General features: G+C 53.1%; 1 protein-coding gene across 4 annotated transcripts in view; it reads right to left on the reverse strand.

The window, feature by feature from the left end:
* The window catches only part of CASZ1 (castor zinc finger 1), a 272,507-nt gene that overhangs the window by 69,283 nt on the left and 188,686 nt on the right, over nt 1–14,538 (reverse strand). The window contains exon 1 of one of the 4 annotated variants that reach the window (XM_025211294.1): nt 4,723–4,753. The exons of the other annotated variants lie outside the window; for them this stretch is intronic. Coding sequence (XP_025067079.1) covers nt 4,723–4,738 — 16 coding nt within the window. The 5' untranslated portion in view covers nt 4,739–4,753. Of the gene's footprint in view, nt 1–4,722; nt 4,754–14,538 lie in introns of those variants that run through there. 4 annotated transcript variants of the gene reach the window in all.

A 14,538-nucleotide genomic window follows, 5' to 3' on the forward strand; every position in this document is an offset into this window, starting at 1 on the left:
GGGGGGGTGCAGATTTCCAGCATAAGCTGGCATGTCAGGAAGGTATCAAGGGCCCTGCATGTCACCACTGCTCCTTCCTGCCCCCGTGCTCTCACCCATGTACCTCCTTCTCCCTCTGTCCCCACTCTCACCTTCATGCTTCCTTCTCCTCCCACCTTCCTCTTTGCTCATGTCCATGCCCTCTCCATCCAGCCCTGCCCCCTTACTCTCTTCATGCCCTGCTTACACCCCCATGCCCTCCTTCTTCCTACCCTCCTGCCTCACCCCCATTCTCCCCTGTGTGATTCTAGCCTCTCTTGGCCTGAGCACTGGCTTCTGAAGCTACCCATGGAGCTGACACTGCCAGCTGTCCGGTGATGGTATGTCAACTCTGACTGAGTGGCTGAGCAGGAAGGGGCGGCAGAAGGTGAGGCGAGAGCTCTCCCTTCCCCTGGCCTCATGTCACTCCGCTCCCAGGTTGCAATGTGTGGTGAATTTGCTTTAGAAGCAGGGAGGTCAGCAGGAGTTGAAGGTTTTCAGATCTTGTACATCACTCTACACGGTCTGTCTACAGTGGGCACTAAATATAACTGAGCTGAACCTGGAGGCGACTCCAGCTCTGCCATGCAGGGACACTAGCCCCTTCACAAGCACCTTTCACTGCCCCAGAGCACTGAGGACACCACCACCAACCCAATCCCTTATGTCACTCCTTGCCCTCTACCTTCCCTCCCACAAAGGGGCAATGGACATCCACCCTCTCTGGGTGCTCCTATAGTGCCCCAGGCTGTAGCATCTCCTGCTGGAGGGTGAGCTTATGCCCAGCCTAGGAACCCAAAGGGATGATGCATGCATGCAAGGCTCAGTGATGTCGGAGTGTGGAGAGGAAAGGACGCCATGTACCACAAGGCTGAGAAAGGAGCAGCCCCTAGCTGCAAGGGCCACCCTTCTCGGCTGTGCCTATACATCCACTTTGTGCCAGCACATGGTTCTCAGAAGCGATCCAATGACTGAAGCACCAACTACTGAAGCGATCCAACCTGGCAACTACAGTTGATGACAATGGGGAAGGGACCAGATAAACTGTCTGGGTCCAGACTGTAGGGTCAAGCCAGAATCAGGCCTGTGTGCCTACTGCTGCTTAAGGTCAAAGTCATGGCAGGCCATTGTTTCCAGCATCCCTCCCATTAGCCTGGAACGACGGCATGTGCTAGCCAGCACGGGAATCTCAGGGCCCAAGACCCGTGTTGCTCTAGCAAGAGGGCCCACAAGTATCCTCTCCAGCTGCATTAGAGCTGGGAGAGCAGAGGCCAGACAGAGATTGAGACGAGCTGTTTCCCCAACAAACTTGCTTCCTTCTTTCATTTGCTCCTTTTTTTTTTGCTCTAACTGTCATTAAAATAACAAGTTTCTGTTACAGTCTAAACATTCCCACATTGTATAAAGGGTTATGTTACACTAGAGTCACTGCCGGCCCAGTGTTTGCACAGAAACCTCGCTGCAGGTCCCCCCTCCTGACGAAGTGACTTATTAAAGTTTAAACAGTAATTAACAGAACAATAAAAATAAAGGGATGTTTGGGGAGTCGTAGTGCACACAGGGTTTTTGGCAGTGCCAGCACTTTTCTGTGCCCTGCGCTGGCAGCAAAAACGGCTGCAAAACCAGTGGGAGAGATCGTGTGATCTGAGCCAGCGTGGAAGCCAAGGCAAGGCTGAGTTCAGAGTCAGCCGCTGCAGCTAGAGCACAGGGGAGTGGGGTGCAGGAAGGCCAGAGATGGGGGCAGGAAAAGAGGGAGATGGACAAGCAGCTGACGGGTGGTGGAGACTGATCTGAGGCCTCCCAAGGCTTTAGCTGTCCTGGACCCAGCACAGACTAGGCCACACTGCTCTCCTGCTCAAACCTCTCTGGAAAAGGCCCTTTCAAGGGGGTCTGGCTGGCTTGCTGAGTAGTTATCCTGTGCTCTCTCTGCACTCCCCAGGTCCAAGGCTCTCCCACCTGTAGGAATAAACTGACAGCAAGGAAGGATTTATACTGTCCACAGACCTTTCTCTAGATCCCAGGCAGAGACAGGCTTGACTCAAATGCACCATTCTGTACTTGGGGGATTCCAGCTCTTAACATGGAGCCAAGCCTGCATCCTTGGCCCCAGGGCCACGAGGGGGCTGTGGATGCGAGACTCATAGCGACCCCGAGGTCTCATAGTGACCCCGAGGGAACCGACTCCAATGGCACCGTGAGGAGCTCTCCAGAGGGAGGCCCCTTCACCTGGGAGCTTGGAAACTAGACAGGACAAAATGTCCTACTGGGAGCAATTCTGGCTTGGCCTGGGGGTGGCAGGGAGGGCTAAACATGATCTAACAGTATAATAATAAGGCTAGGCTCATTCTCTATCGTAATCCAATCAGAGCCATTAGCATGGGGTCACATACTGCAGCCTAATCTGCTCAGTAGGAGCTGAAGCCCTGTCTCCTCCCCTAGTTCAAAACCTCACTAGCTTATGTGCAAGAGGCAAATTTGGGCTCCCTGCAGTGAAACAGTAACACATTTCCCTGAGCTCTATTTCAAACTATACCCTGGACTCCCACTTTCTGCCTCACAGCAGAGGGGCTCCAGGCAGCATGCATGGTGTGTGCAACTAGGGCACAGGCTGATTTGCCCCCATCACTCAGGGCTTTCCTACAGCCCTGAATGCTATGTGGGGATCTTTCTGATGTCTGCTAAGCTGCTCTGAGGGTCTGCCTCCAGCGTAGGCTCTCTGGCTGCCACTCAGTTCAGGCTACATGGTTCCATGGAGCACTCTTCCAGTGCTCAGTTTGCAAAATAAAAAGGTGGTTTTTTAAGGGGTGCCATCACTGCAAAGCTAACGTAGGCCCTTCTTCACACCCCTCCACGCCTCTGGCACAACCCCCTCCCTCAACTGAGTCCCTACAAAGGGAGTGATGTGCCAGTGAGGACACAGGAATGTGGAGATGGCTTTGCAACTCACATCAGGCAGGTTAATTCACTTTGCAGCGAAGTCAAGCCCCGAAGTGGCAGCACCACAGACTCAGCTCTGGATCTCAGTCAAGCTGGGTTCCTCCTGTTTTCCTTCTCACTGCAAGGGAGATGATTTGGGCTATCTACTTGCCAGTGACACTGTGGCAGAAGCCTGCTTGCTCTCTCCTGTCATGCTAACTCTGCGGGGCTAAGGAAACAAGCAGCGAGACAGGCCTGAATCTTCTCAGCGAAGTCAGCAGATCTCATTCTGAGAGTGGACCTAGTGAGCAGGGAGGTGTTACCTTTACAAGACCATGTTTTCCCAACTTGGCAACAACCCAGAGCCACCAGTGTGAAGCCAGGCAGCCCCACTTCAACCGCCATCCTACCTGCAAGCGCACATTAGGAGAAGCCCCACATCACAAGGGAATCCGTCAGATTTGGTCCTTTGCTCCAAGCTAGTCTCTTAATAGCCAGCATGACTGGAACTTGGACTTTCCTCCCCTGAAACAAGGCCCACTTGGGGGCTCCTCCTCTCTCCCACAACATCCTCGGGAAGGAACTAGTTCAGCAAGGTAAGGATTCTCCTGCCTACATTGCCACTATTTGATGAATGGGGAAATAGGCCAAGATCTCAGCTCCCATCAGGAAAAAGTTCTCAGTCCCCAGAGCTGCAACGGGGAGCAATTTCTGTTCCCTCCTCCTGCCAGACCCCATCTGCAGGTAGGGAACGGGTATGAGCTTCTGGGCAATGGAGACCATGGACAGTGACATGCTCCACATGTGGCCCTTCAGCTCAAAGACTCAGCTGCTCTCTCGAGACAGTTTTTACCCACCTCTATGCACCATTAATTCCCTCCTTCCCCAAAATCCAAGCACAAGTTTGCTCACTTGGGCTGACAGGGGTATCTAGATCCCAGAGGGACACCCCCCACAACAGTGAATGACTATGTTCCCTGATTAAGTCTCAGCCCCTCACTGGATGCAGTTGAGGGACAGAAACAGCTCATCTCTAAAAGACTGGAGGGAAATGTTAAAAACATGACTTCTCAGCCAATTACCAGTAGAGATTTTTAATAAGCTGTTTTCCTGACGCTGGGGGAGCGAGGGACACGAGGGAACCAGCCGTTATGAATCTGAATTCAGCCTGGGTTTCAAAGGTGCTGGTTTAATAAGTCGGGAGGCGAGCCCACACTAGCAGCGACAGTCCTGAAAACAAGCGCTGGAGCGGGGGGCTGGCGTATCGGGGGTCAGAATTAATGAAACCGAGACCTCGGCAACCCCCAGTGATTTTATTGCATTCCCACCTAAATTGATAAACTTGCCTTGTGCTTGGGGAGGGTTGCCAGGTGGGGGAAGGGAGACAGCAAACGAGGGGCCTAATGGCCCCCTTCCCCTCGCAACCACGGACGTCTGTTGGCTTTGGCAGAGTGGATCCCGGGGGACAAGCGGGGAATGTAGCACCTGCTCCCGGCCTCGCACCCTACACGCAGGCCCAACACTGCCTACTATCCACCCTAGGCAAAGGAGGTCTGACAGAGCCCAAAGGCTGCACTGTCCCCTGCCCCAGGGCTCTCCGCTCTGCTGTGCAGAGGTCCTGTGCTCTGATAATCAGTATGCAACGGCAGGGTGCTGGGCAGAAACCCAGCCTCCTTCCTCTTTATCCCCAAGGAGCTGCTACACAGGCAAGCTAGAGACTGCCAGGGCAGAAGGCAGCTGCCCTTCCCACCAGTGCAAGCAGTAGAGGTTGTGGTCTCATTCATTCACCTCCAGGATGTGGCATGTCCTCCAGGGCCAGTCCTTTATCCCAGCACACAGCCCTCCACTGCAGCTGTAATGGAGACGTGCCATCAACGCCCAGGTTGTAAAGAGAGAAAAACCCCAAGGCAGAAGGAAATGATGTGCTCCCAGCTCTCTGGCGAGTCAAAGGGGACAGAGTCCTGTTAAGCGGTCACTTGGCTGAACTGTCGCTTGTGGGGGTCGTGATCCCAAGACAGGCCCCACTGGTTGGAGAGGGCACTGGGACACAGCTCTGGGGTTGGTGCCGTCCGGATCAGTTTATAACCCGTCACAGGGCTGGAGCTGGTTGTTCACGGATGTCATTCCAGCTCTGCTGCTAAATCAGAGCCAACTACAGGAGAAGCCTCTGGGAGGATACAACATATAGGCAGCACAAGAGATAACAGACCGGGGCCCCACTGTAATTGGGGGGCTGCCCCACAGACACAGGATGGCACCCAATGCATTTCTACTCAGCCACCCCTCCATCCCTAGACTTTAAGTTTTCCTTGTGGCTTCTCTGTCTCAGGGTGAAATTAAGAGTTGCTGGCTTGTTCAGACCTGCCCCGAGAGGTTATTTCTACAACGAACTCCTGGATCAACAGCCAGCCAAGCAGGGTGACCTCTGCCCATAACTCTCTGCTCAGCTAGACCTCAGGCAGACCTCAGGCCATGTTCTTTCCTTCCTCTCCCCAAGCCAGCCAGGGCTGCCCTGCAGCTGTGACTGGGGACAGCAGCCGGAGCCTGGCACTGGGGCATGATGTGGTGTATGCTCCAGTGCAGCCTCTATGTCCCTGGAAATAGCAGATTCGGGTGCCTCTTCTCCATCTAACCCCTAGGCCATTATTCACTGCAAGCTCCCAAGCCGCTCATCTTTCCAGATAGGAGCACAAGCTGGTTCTTTGTGTAGGACTGGATTTTGAAGGACTACTTTGGATCCAAGGGGCTGTAAGAGTTGCATCTGGCTCAAATCTTTCCCACAGTCTGGGAACCATAGGTTCCTGCTTGTCTCTAGCCCTGAGCCTTTTCATTCGTCTTGCTGCCCAGGTGCAGAATATTTCCCAGCTCCTGGGTGGATTGGAACCACAGCCTCTAAAATGTATTCATAATCAGGTGGCACAATCACCAACCAATCTTTATGGACTGCTAGAAATGGTCCACTGGATCACTGATTCGGGAGCCCAAGATCTGTGATGATCTGTTCTACAGCTCTCTCACAGATAAAGTTAGACAAGATTTTGAATGCAAAGCTGGGACCTGAAAAAAGAATTTTTGCATCTGTAAGCTTGTCTAACTTTATCCCAACTATACAGGCGGCTCAATAAAAGATATCACTCAAAAAAGCCTTGCTTCTTGCATATCTATTTAGAAAGAGAAGGGTCCCTATCTCCCCCTACCCCCCACAACTGGAACTGGGTGGCACTCAGCTAATATCATTATTAATTTAAACATCTAAGTTTTAAAACAGGAGCCACGTGATTTAACTCTGAAAATCAGCTGCTGCTGCTACTACTCCAAGTGCTCAAGGGTCCCTCAGGACAAAAAATCCACAGTGCCATATCTGAGACTGACAGACAGATGGACAAATATACACAGGAGCTGAAGCTGTTAGTCTGAAGCATCACGATGCCCTAGTACCACAGGTTCAGCCCCTGGAAGACTTGATTTATCCCTTTCCTCCTCCCAAGGCAGATTAACAGAGCTCTCTGCAGTTTACAGAGTAGAGGTCCTTGGAACAAGGCCTTAGAAGCCAAGGTCTGAACTGCTCGGTTCAGGCATTAAAGACCCCCTGACACTTTTGGTGCGAGTTGCTTTTGCTTAGGTGCTCCTCTGTGCTGGATGCCCTGGTCTGAGAACCACTGCTGGTTCCTTTGGGACCGAAAGCCATTACTGAAATGATACAGGAGGATCCTTGGATGCAACTGTAAAAGCACCTCTGGCCTGAAGATGGCTTCAGCAAAGGTTTGTAAATGGAGACCCAAATTAAAAAAAACAAGAGCCCCAACTCTGTCAGCACTTAACAAATACTAATCAAATAATAAATCCTAATCCTGTGAGCAGGCCTAGCAAGAGGGATATGAGATACCACAGCTGCACAAGGCCGGCCCCAAGGGAAAGCAGGCTGACTCTCCTGGCAACTGTATTCCCTTCCCACCCTTCAGTGCCTCCCACCCTCTCAAGGAAGTCAATGAGAGCTAAAGGCACCAAGCACTTGGTGGCGTAAACTTGTAGAGGCAAGTCTGTATTAAAGCCATACAACTGCAGCTCTCACTGTGGGGAATGGGAGCTGCAGTGTCCATACCTCTTAGGAGCACACCCTCCACAACCGTAAGAGGAACACAGCAGGGATCTGGTCTTTGTAACACTAAAATAATACTTGGCTCATCTCACATGCAGAGTTCAAGGTACTTCCAAAGGAGGCTAGTATCATTATCCTTATTTTAAAGATGGGGAAACTGAGGCATGAACAGTGAAGTCATTTATTTGCGTGAGATCCTAAAGCAAGTCAGCAGCAGAGCCAGGAATGAAAGCCAGGCTTCCTAGCTCCTTGCCTTATGCCCTTCCACGTGGGGCAAAGCTGTCTGAGCACTACATGACGCTGAACTGCTGCAGAAATGCTCCCACCACAACCCTCAAAATGGGGTAAGGAAACCCAGGGAAGTGAGGGCACAAAGTGACATCACTTCACTGCTATCCCCTCTGCCCCTCAGGACTGCAAGGCAGGTTGAACCCTCAGCACTGCACTGAGCCGCTCAGCAGGGACTGGGCCAAACTAAAGGGACTAATTTAAAGTATTTTTAAAACTATGGCACTTGTGACAGAGGGTTTAGCACTTGTCAGCCATCTGGAATAAAGCATTACAGCCACCTCCCCTAATCCTATATTCCCTAAACCCTAAAGCTGGTTATGGTGCAGGGATGAGGCAGCAGGTTGGGGGAGCTGTAATGGGGATGGAGGGGCAGAAGAGGGAAGGCACCGTCAGAAAATTCTCAAACTTTTTTCATTCCATAGCGTGTTTGGAGTGGTTCTGGGTGTATCAAAAAAAGCATTTTTTACAGGAAGCCATGGTGTGAAGGGTGAGAGAGTGAGAAGGTGTATTCCATGACTACACACACACACACACGCACGCACACGCACGCTTCCCGGCCTGTGCAGGGCTGTCAGGTAAATTAGATCTGAAAGCTGACAATTTCTGACCATATTTCCTTGATTATTTCAAACAAATGCACACCAGCCGCTGTAAGGAGATTAAAGTGACATAAACGTCCCGAGTGGGAGGAGGGAGGGCAGAGAATTCAGGTCACCCCCATCCGTCCCCCATTTGACAGCCGCTATATCGCTATCCAATCCAATAAAAAAATCCCCCCCTTTTGCTTTAATTAATTTTACAGCTAGCTTGCTTAATTACTTTCAATCAAAATCCTCCTGCCATCGCAAAATTAGAGATGGTTGAGCTCCATTAGCCTAAATTCTTCATTTCCATATAGAAAGAAGCTCCCTCGGCATAGCCAACAGGGCTCCCTGCTCTCCAAGCCGCCATCGGACAGATGCCTGTCCCCCTGTCCAGCCTCCACCGCTCTGCCTTTTAAAGGCAGGGCTCTCCTCCCCCACACCCCCAAGAAGATATCACCATGACAGCCCTGCAGATTGGAGGCCTTTTTGTACAGGTGAGGAACAGGGAGGGCAAGCAGGGTGAGCTTCGTCTGTGCCCTGCCAACACAGCCCTGATGAGGCAGTAGGCTCCCTGGGGCTGCAGAGGGAGTTGGGACCCCCAGCTGGCTCAGCCTTGATTAGCCCCTTGACTAGAGTAACCCACAAAGGGGCCGACTGAAAGGAGGCAGTCTGAGATGCAGGCGGTTTTCCAACTGGGAACCTGCCAGACTCCTTGCACATGAGCTCAACGTGACCTGCTCAAGACACCAGGATGAAACCCAATGTGGGGACAGATTATCCTACATTTGCACCTGCCTCTCAAGTTTGTGGCACAGGCCACTGCCAGACACAGGACACAAGACGAGATGGACCACGTCTCCGATCCAGACTGGCAACTGCTACGCTCCTACAACCCCTTGCTGGCTCCCGAGTCCTGTGGGGCAAGTCATACTCTATCCACACAGTGTACTGGTTTTATGCAGACAGAGCTTACCAAATCACCGTTCCCTGTCCCTTCCCCACAGGCTGTTTTTCATAAACACCCAGTGCCCAGCATCTCCCAGTGCAACACCTGCAGCCACATGTTCCAACAGGCTCAGTGCCCAACGGGCACCCAAGGAGCAGAGATTTCCTGGAAACTCTTCAGTCACTTAACCTGCCTTCATGCAATCTTTCTCGACTCCCTGCCCCCCTCCTGTCTGGTCCCCCATGCTCACCCAATTCGGAGTCAAAGCAGGGTCACACCAGCATCCCGGTCTCTGCACCTTCCCACACTCGTGAAGACCCAACAGGATGCAAAAGCATCAGGAGCCCGACTGCCCCCGACGCCACGGAAGGGCCAGGCCCCAGTTTCTTTATTACAAAGCGAAGAAGAGCCAAACACAGCCGTATTTTGTTTATAAGCTTAAAACTGAATCCGACGTTGCATCTACCTGGGGATTTTAGATTAAATGGTTTAAGAAACTCAAAGAGGCTTTTTAATCCGGTCAAATAAAAAGGGACCCAAAGAAGCAAAGAATTCACCCTTCCCAGGCTTGTTTCTAGGAAGTCCATGGGGCGAGCATGCCCCCACCACTTCCCCATGCCTCCCCACGCCAGTATGAGACCCAGTGCGCTCACCAGAAGAGGGCAAGGGTTGGGCTCCTGTTGCTCAGAGCCCATATGACCTTTTGGCTTGCCTTCACTGCTCTGGTTCCTTGTGCTCTCTGTCACCCAGTTACTGCTGCTCCAGGCAGGCTGTGCAGGCACCTGCCTTGGGAAGTAGCAAAGGGCTGAGGAAAGGCCGCCAGCTACAGTGGGTAACCTCAGTGCCAACCAGAAGCAAGGTGAGCTGGGACACACAAATCTCCAGTCCCACATGACACCTTCATCTGCCTCCCCAAGTGTTTCACAGGCCATAGAGACAGAGGGAGAAGGGGAGTTTTCAGATAAAGCATGGGGAGCCTGGCAGAGAGACAAGGAAAGGAGAAGGCTCCTGCACAAAGTGTGCTAGTGAGGCTGCTGCTAGGGGAGCCCAAGCAGAGCAAGACCTAGGAGTTCATTTTACACCAGGGAGGGGACTGAGCTGAATCCCCACAGGAATGAGGTAGCAGGGGCCCACCTGACCTGGTGTTATGGAGGCTGCAAAACCACTCCCCAAATACTGTCATCCCCCACACACTCAATTCCAGCTCCTGATGCAGCATCTCCTGAGGTGCTTCCTGGCTATCTGCTTGCCGCCCATCACCCCTGCTCTGCTGGTCCAAGCCAGAAATACTTGGAACCAACACCCCCTCCCCTCCACAAGCCAGCACCAACCTGCGACACAATCCCCGACTCCTGGCGCGCCTGCTCCAGTGCTCCGAGAGGCCAGGACAATAGAATAGAAGCGGCCCTAAATCCACCAGACTCACCCTAAATAGCAACGGCCCATAATCTCGCCTGACATTCAGGAGCTTGTTATTCTTTCCCCTCGTCGCCTGGCTGGAGCTGTTCAGACCCATCAGTGTTATTCTATGCATTAAACGGAAAAAAAAACAACCCAACAACAACCAGCGAGTTTCAGGGTCAGCCCAGAGAGGGCTGACACCAGGGTAGGGGGGGCGTCCCCTGGCTCTGCTGGCTGGGATGGGCTTGGTGGGATTGCTGTCCCCAAACCCAACAAGCCTGGCTCTACCTGCAGGCTGGGCCTTTGCTTCAGAGATGACTTGGGCACCCAGCAGAGGAGCCTGGGAAGCTCCATTGCAAGCTCTGAGCCCTAGAGTGAGACCTGGGAGTTCTTGCTAACCACAACAGTTTGGTGTTGTGTGGGGCTTTTTTTTTTTTGGTTTTTTTCACAGGCTGGCTCCAACTGATTAAGGACCTGCAACAGGATGTAGGGATTACAGTAAAACCTGGCTCTGGATCAGCTGGGGCACGGAGCCAAACAAGCGCGCGAGGATTGCCCCCAGCCTGGCTGCCAAACCAGTGCTTGCTTTCGGGATGCTTCGAGTTCACAGGCGTTGAAGGGCCCCAGCCCTGCCAGCGCTGTCGGGGAACAGATGGGAGGTGGCAGAACCAAGCTGGGCTGGCTCAGGGGCGGGGAGAGCTAGGAACCCAGAAGGCAGGGGATACAGAGAGCAAGGAAGGAGAAGAAACCTCCAGAGGCCTTCTGCTCCATGCCCTCTCCCTCTCTTGAATTACTGGGGATCCCCTCCCTGAGGTCAGGGGCATCACTGGGCCAGTTTGTTCCATAGGACCCCAATGCTGAGATCCAGCCACCAGCATTTGCAAAGCTCAAAGCTACCAGGTGTCTAGAGGTGACACAAGGGACAAGAGACCATCTGTTGGAAAGGGTATCAGAACTGCTCCCAAACAACCTGAGCCGACACAGGCACAGTGCGGGGGGTCAGGGAGGTACCCAGCGAGGATGCCCTGAGCCGAGTCAACAAGTTCAGTTCTCTCCCGTTAGTACTGTGTGAACCGGCTGGCAGCAGCAGCATCTAGCATCATCTTTCTGAGGCTCCTGTCACTGTAGTATCCACCTGCTGCCTCATCCAAGGACAGTCTTTCCTTCTGCTCCCCCTTCCACAGTTTCAGAGTCCTTCTGCACTATGTGCCCAAAGCAAGGGGACAGGAGCAAACAAACTGATTTTTTGCTTGGGAGCCTCCCTTCCCCTCTGCTTGGGCTCCACCTCAGCCAACATGGGCTGAGACAGTCTTTTGCCCCCCTAGCTCCCCACACTGGAGTCAGAACTAGGCCTGTGTGCATCTCTCCTTCTGGCCAAATCCTGCAGAAAAAATCCCCGCCAGCAAAGCTGCCTGTAAAGACCCCCAGCTCTGCACAAGGATCTGGCCCCCTCCTCCCATGGCTCCCCTCCCAGGCCCTGGCAATGCCTGACAGCAATAAGAAGGGAAACTGCTCTGAGCAAAGCAGCAGGAGGGGGGAGGAAATCTGTCTGGCAGCAGCAGCGTGGAGACTTCTTAGTGCTGCCCAGCAGACTCATCCTAGCAGAGAAACTCCGGAGTCAGCTCCTGCTGGCCCGGGGCTGAGGGGGGGAAGGCAGGAGTTGATGCTGCATGCGCAGGCCGCAGGGACGCCATTGAAAGCTGCTAAATATGACCAGGTTAGCACTTTAGTCTTTAATGGTGGGTCACCATTAATAAACCCAGGGCCCCAGGGTGCAGTACAGAGCCTCTCCTCCTCCCCCCCTAAACACTCATTTCATTAGCTTTACTGTGCGCGGCGCTCGGCACCTGTCAGAAGGTTAGGCAGCCGGGAGGGCTCGCAAGGGTTAATGGTGCCTTATTAAAGTGCTAACCACTCTTCTCTACTGAGCTTCCAAAGACCTGTACCGAGTGCTCCATGGCACGGGCCGGGGAGACTGCCCTCAGCATCTTCTCCATTTCCCAGACACACGGACATGAGTTGATGTGTGAAAACCCCCCACTGCCCAGAGGTACAGTCACCAGCCTGGGTACAGGGCCAGCTGCCAGTGACTCTTGGGTTAACCCCTGTGTTGACAGGGGCTGCAACCAGGCATAGCAAGTCACCAAGCCTCAGTTTCTCCCATTGCAGAATGCTGACAGCTACAGAATTGTAAATCAAGAGCAATTTTGCCCCCGATTCTTGCTAGGGAAACCAGGAGCAGAGTCTGAGTTCAAGTGCTCTGCACAACTACAAGAGGTCAAATACTGCTCCTAATGATGCCACAGCAATCAGTGGTGGGCAACAGGACCACTGTGGTAATAGAGAACAGATCGTGGCCATTGTAAGAGGAATAACCACAGAGGGGCCAATGAAGTCAGTGTGGTTACAGCTGCTGTGGGACATAGCCCTAAGCCTGGCATCTGTCCCTGGTCAAGAGTCACATTCAGGCTTCCTGTTCCACTGCTGATCCCTGCTCCATCCAGTCCTGTGTTCCCTCCTGCAGGAAGCCTAGCAGTCTGGGAACAGCAACAAGGACAGCAAGGGACAAGGGGAGACAGAGGTGCTAAGGACAAGGCTGTGCTTCACCTGGCTTTACTCTGAGGCCGCCTGTTTCCCGGAGGGAGTGGGGGAGGAGGGACAAATGGATGCCCCAGCTGCCAAAAATCCCATCCCAAGTCTCTATTGATCTGCCCTACTTGGCAACTAAAACTGCAGCCACTGTCTGTAGAGCTGGATCAATACAACCTGGGCGGGTAGGGCTGGAGAGGCGCGTTTATGGGAAGGCAGGGCCTTTGGGGGGAAATATTTTGGCTTTTAAAGCTCTTGCTGAGTAGAGGAAGAGAAATGCCAGGAGCGAGGCTGAGGTTTGGTTTGGACCCACTTCAGATGCCTGCCAAGCCTTGTATCCTGGGATCTGATGGGGAGGAGATGGGGAGGCTCAGGGCTTGTCTTCACTGCGGAGCTAAGTCAGGCTCTTGTCATGGAGTTGCTTCTACACTTCCTCTGTCCATACACAAAACCCTGGTGATGGTGACAGAGTCTGGTGCTTTTGGCCCAGGCTAGCTGGCTCATCTGGGGCTATGGGCTACAGATCAGGTCCTGCTTACACTCTAGCTGGTAAACCATCCACTTTGCAATGTGACACAACATGCTGACAGTCTTCCCATGCCTTCCCACAATTCCTCATGCATCCAAAAGGACAGAGGTCTTCTCCAGAAGTTAGGGGGAAAGAAACATACAGTAGCTCTGCCTCTTGAAGAATAAGGAATCATGGGAGATGCCCAAAAAGATGTTGTGTGCCCGAGCTGAGCTGGCCTGGTTGCTCAGACCTACGGTGATCTCCCAGGTCAAGGCACAGGGACTGGCCCACCCTACCCTGATCCTGCCCCTCAACTTTTCCATGGGGGTCACATCCTGGTTCAGAAGTGCTGAGTTGGGCAAGATGGGACAGAGGACCTGGCCACAAGTAGAGGCATCAGCCACCTGCCCCAACCAGAAGCCCTGATATCTATATGCACCAGGCAACCGATCACCTCCTTGTCCCCTTTCCCCCTCAAGGGTGTTCTTCAAACCACCCCTCCACATGCTGGAGGTCCCATCCTGCTGTCCAAGATGAGTGACCAGGCCCATGATTCAGGCCCAGATGTGGGATGGCTTGTCCAAGCTAGCACAGAGACACTCCTGGCTCCAATGCATGCTTTCTCCTCATTTTTGAGCTATCAGCAACCCCACGAGGGCACAGCACCATGGGCAGTTGGGAGAGAGGGGACTCTGTGTGTGTGAAGAGCGCCAGGCAGGAATAACCCTTGCACCTAGAGCGCCCCCCTCCCAAAGCCCTGAACCAGCGGCAGGCCGCTGGCTCGGATCATGATCAGCGCCGGCTGCGCAAGGGCCGCTGTGCTGGGTTTCACCTCCAAACGCCCTTTGGAGAGATATGTCAAGAGCGAGTGAGAATCTGCAGTTGTTCCCATGTTTCTCACTCAGAACAACTGTTGCGGTCCTTCTAGCATAAAACCGGCAACTGTTCCCAAAAGCGCAGCCCCCTCAGCTCCTGCCCTTAAAAAAACCCAATGACCGATCTCCAAAACACCAGCTTCTGAGTCAGGGTGAAAATGTTATTAACAAAAACATCACTCAGGGGTGGGACACCTGCTCCCAGACAAGCAACTGGCCTGGCTGCCCATGGTTGCTGTATTACATCAGGCCCCAAAAAGAGAAAGGGAAGGGAGGGAGAAGGAGAGAGTGGAAAAGAACAGACGAGG

Source organism: Alligator sinensis, unplaced genomic scaffold, assembly GCF_000455745.1.
Source record: "Alligator sinensis unplaced genomic scaffold, ASM45574v1 scaffold366_1, whole genome shotgun sequence".
NCBI lineage: Eukaryota > Metazoa > Chordata > Crocodylia > Alligatoridae > Alligator > Alligator sinensis.